This window comes from Cyprinus carpio, chromosome B5 (assembly GCF_018340385.1).
Source record: "Cyprinus carpio isolate SPL01 chromosome B5, ASM1834038v1, whole genome shotgun sequence".
Taxonomy (NCBI): domain Eukaryota; kingdom Metazoa; phylum Chordata; class Actinopteri; order Cypriniformes; family Cyprinidae; genus Cyprinus; species Cyprinus carpio.
The window spans coordinates 27,022,517-27,027,007 of NC_056601.1; the positions used below are offsets into that span (position 1 = coordinate 27,022,517).

At 36.1% G+C, this 4,491-nt stretch overlaps 1 protein-coding gene across 1 annotated transcript; it reads left to right on the forward strand.

Moving 5' to 3' along the window:
- The first annotated feature begins 831 nt into the window (after positions 1–831).
- mtif3 (mitochondrial translational initiation factor 3) lies at positions 832–3,379 on the forward strand. Its single transcript, XM_019070524.2, is given in 5 exon segments — positions 832–1,151; positions 1,634–2,082; positions 2,385–2,495; positions 2,498–2,532; positions 2,898–3,379. Coding segments are annotated over 4 exon segments (816 nt in total). The 5' UTR covers positions 832–1,151; position 1,634; the 3' UTR covers positions 3,120–3,379.
- Positions 3,380–4,491: the final 1,112 nt, after the last annotated feature.

Sequence of the window (4,491 nt, forward strand, 5' to 3'; positions counted from 1 at the left end):
GATCAGAAACACAATATTGTTCAATTTAGCATAATTTAAAAATGTGCTGTTTCGCTAGAATAGAATAAAACTGGCACAAAATATAAAAGAGTTACGTTTATTATAAAGTTGATTGTGCCGTAGTTTATTATTTAATTATTTAAGTTATTTTATTTATTTATTTCAGTCAATGGAGGCTTGGAAAAAAGTGTCAAGAGAGCAGTATAAAGGTATAAAGAGGACCAATGAGCGTTGTGGCCCGGGTCAAACTGTGTCAACTCGAGTTACGCACAGACGAGCGCGCAGAAACTGACCCACGTGAGCTCAATCTTTTTACGCAATGATATGCTATTCAGAGCTCTTTAGTTATTAAAATGCATTCCTAAATTAAAATGAACTAGGCTAATTATTATTGTTGTTGTTATACAAACGTCTAATATAATGCGCAAAATATCGATATATTCGATATATCGATCCCTTCTACAAACAAATCTAGTATTTTATATACTAGTCTATTTTTTTTAAAAAAAATTCCTGCTAGAGAAAATGTAATAGTCTATACTTTCTTCTTTTCTCACGCTGCATGTTATAAAATCAAAAGAGACCGAGAAATACGTCCTTCTATTAAGCAGTTGTACTTCTTTCCAAAAGACACCTACAAATCTCGGAAAATTACATAACATTTTAAATTACACAGCAGCGGCGCGTAAAAGTATTTTAGAATGTGTAGAGAAACAGAAAGGCAGGACATATTTATTAGGTTTTTTTAAAAAAAGAAACTGGACTGGACAAGATAATATAGTGTAAAAGGAATTTAGTACAGTAGGTGGCAGTAATGCAACAAATTGAATGCCAGGTGCCGTACAACACCAAAGAAGAAGAAGCATCGGCGCGTTGACGTCACACGTGTGCGCCAAGATTCGTTTTGCAATCAGAGAAATCACTTGCTTTAATGTTTCTAGTTTTATTTATTTATTCTGGGGGGCAGATTTTGTGTTTATGACCCCGATTATTTGTCTTGAAAGTACCTGACTGATATCATTTTCTTCGTCCTTGACGTCGGTTCCGTACGACTCTGGTGTAAGTAGCCTCGGTCAGTTTGGTGTTTGTTAGTTAAAATCTGAAGGACCATACTCTGTCAAAAACTTTAATAATGGAGAAAATGGTTTAGAGTAAGTATTTTATGCTGTGTACATGGTGTATTTTGAATTGGTGTCTTTTTGGTTTCACCAGTGTGTGCACAATTCATTTGTTCTCATTACTGGTCAAAAACTTGGAATGATTAAAGCTAGATTTTTTTTTTTTAAATGTTTTTGAAATGAGTTTCTTATGTTCATGAAGTCTGCATTCTCAATTGTAATATATTCTTAATATTCCTGTAATGTAAAGCATCATGTGATACTGAAGACTGGAGTAAATTCAGCTTTGCATCACAAATAAATTAATTCCATTTAAAAATATATTCAAATAGAAAACAGTAGCCTAATATTTCACAATCTTGTTGACCAGAAGACACTTCAAGAACATAAAAAAAAAAAAAAAAAAACGTAATTATTTTAAACTTTTGACCAGTAGTTTATACTGACATTATAATTTGGGTTGGACTAAACAATTACAGACCCTTCTTTGTAATGTTCATAACACTCTCTTCTAGGATGTCTCTGGGTTTCCTGAGGTTTGTTTTGAGTCCGGCACTAAGGCCCAGTCCTCTTCGACCCTTCAGCCTGGTCGCCTCACATCTGGCAAGGAGCCCATCAACCCTCAGGCCAGCATGTTCTTGCCACTTCTCCACAGACACTGAGGGCGGGAGCACCAGTGAGACCGATTCCCAGAAGGAAACTAAAAAGTTGGACCCGAGAGCCCGAGTCACTTTTGGCAGCGTGGGTAGGAAGATTGGCCAGCGCCGTATACAGTTATTGGGTGAGGATGGAGAGGAATTGGGTACAATGCACCGTGCTGATGTGATACGACTGATGGACGAAACAGGGCTGAGGCTTGTTGCCATAAATGACGATTGTGATCCTCCATTATACAGACTGATGAAAGGGAAACAGATCCACGAGGAGCAGATGAAACTAAGAGACACACAGAAAGCCAAGAAAGGTGCGTTTCAGTCCAAAAAAAAAGCTGAATATATGATCAAAGCTGCAATATTGCAGTCATACTACAGTGAGAATCAGACTCAAATATCCAACAGTTCTCCATATTTTTAAAAAAAATACTTTAATCGATAGTTGACCCAAAAATGTACATTGTGACATTATTTACTACTCTTTTTTAGTCATTTGAAATATAAGAGAAATAGTCAGTTTTTGGGTTAGCTTTTTTTTCTTGCAAGTGTATAATTTTTGTTTCTCTAGCTCCTTATTGTGCTTCATTGAAGAAACTTTTTGTTGCATCTGCAGGGCCTGTCCAATCAAAGGAGCTCATTTTTTCCTCTGATATATCCCTTCATGACTTGGACACTAAACTGCGGCAAGTTGTCAGCTGGCTGGAAAAAAACAACCACGTCAGACTCCTGTCAGAGCACGAACTGACGGTGGCACACCACTGGTATGGAAACAGAATATGCATTTGTTTAGTAATTCAGTGCATTTGCATGATTATTTTTTTTTTTTGCTTTTAACATGTCATAGATGCTTTCGATAAAGCTTAAGCTTATATTATCCCTATAACATTCCTTGAAAAGTAGGGTGCAGCCAATCCTTAAATACTGTAAATATTAAGATTTGAGTGATACAAGTTTACACAGTTTATTTACAAACAAATTCATTATATAAATATAGAACCAACACAACAATTACATTTACTATTAAATTAACAGTGCAGTGCTGCTTTGAAAATGGACACAGGTACAGTCCACTGCTACCTGGTAGATTTGAGGATTTTCCTAATTTATTTATTTTTCTTCTAAACAGGACAAAGTTCTAACAGAGATGGTGGAGAGGATATCAGTGCCTGTTGGCTTTGTATCAAAGCCTTCTGTGGTTCGTGGGGGTCGTGCTGCCATGTGTGTCCTTCGGCTTGCTTCTGCTAAAGAACTGCAGAAAAAAGGAGCAGAGACTTCGAACAAGAATTTGAAACCTGACTCAGAGACCCCAGCATCTCTTCGTAACTCAAAAGGCTTGAAGCAACAATAAAATTCTATGCAAATTTAATAGAATTGTGTACAAAAGTGAAAAGTGTATTTTTTTTTATGCAGTGGCATATTTACTTTGGAACAAGTCTCCAAAAACTGTTGCTTTGGAAAGTGTGCTTTAGAAAGTTACTTGGGTTCACCAGAATATGACTCATGAAACAAGACCACTGGACTCTACACCAACAGAGGTTCTAAAAGGTGAACCACTGGATTTGCAGGGTCATTGAGTTCAGAATAAATGGATTTTTTTGACAATGACAATGCTCTCTGATTTAATGGGCTCAGAACTATGGGAAGTTTCTGGGAAGTCTGGTTTGGGAATTTTACAACTTTCAGAGATGAAATAGCATCTGACCAATTAATTGAGGATTCATAGTAGTTTTTGATTGGCTACTTTGTGGCACTGAAGATACACCTGAATTTGACGTCTTTGTTTGACGTTTGTTTTTCGGTTTGTGGCCACTCAGGCAGGATGCCAGGGAGCGTTTTGGGTGGGGTTTCAGCTGAAAGAGACAAAAAGGTCAGTTAATTACAAATTGAAAACATTTTAAACACTTATTGTTTGATATTTCATCAACCTCTGATTCAGCTGATCAATAAGTAGTACTATTATATACTATTGTAGTACTAGTTTTCGTTAAGCCTTTTCACTGTGTATGGAGTTTGGAAAAAAATGTAATGCTCCCTTGAACAATGGGAGCATCACTATACAGTAGACTGTAATTCTGCTGTGACACCACATGCATTTGCATTAAAACCTTTTTTCTCGTCAAAACATGTTTCCAAACAAGTTTTTCTCAACATTTGAATCATAGAATTTATGCACCAAAATTTAAATTTGAAGGTTTATTCTGAATTTTATAAATTTTCATTTCCATTTGCTAACAATTCATGCATTAAGCGTTTTAATTAAGGTATTAACAATCAGAACAAAACAGAGAATTACCAATATGAACCTTTTTGTGGTTTGTCATCTCCGTCCAGTTCTTTCCCACAAATGAGCAGCCTTCCAAATCTGTGTATCATTCGTTATCTTATCTGTGGTGACTGTCAGTTTATGTGCATACGGCAGAAATGGTCGGAAAAATCAATTAAAGAAGTAATCAAACAGACGAACACTATTAACAGCAATTATTATATGATGCAATCAAACTTTTAGCAAAATTTGGTAGTTCTGTATGTTGTTTCAGGGTTAGCATAATCTGAGGTCCTCTGAGGGGTTGGCATCATCTCTTCTCAAGTGTTCTGGATCCAGACTGGAGCTTGTGTAAATCCTAGTTACAAAAGGGAGAAACAAATAGAGACATAGTTAGCATAGCTGCTGCTCCAACCAAGTAAAATTAATTAGTTTAACCCAAGCTAAAGAATAATAA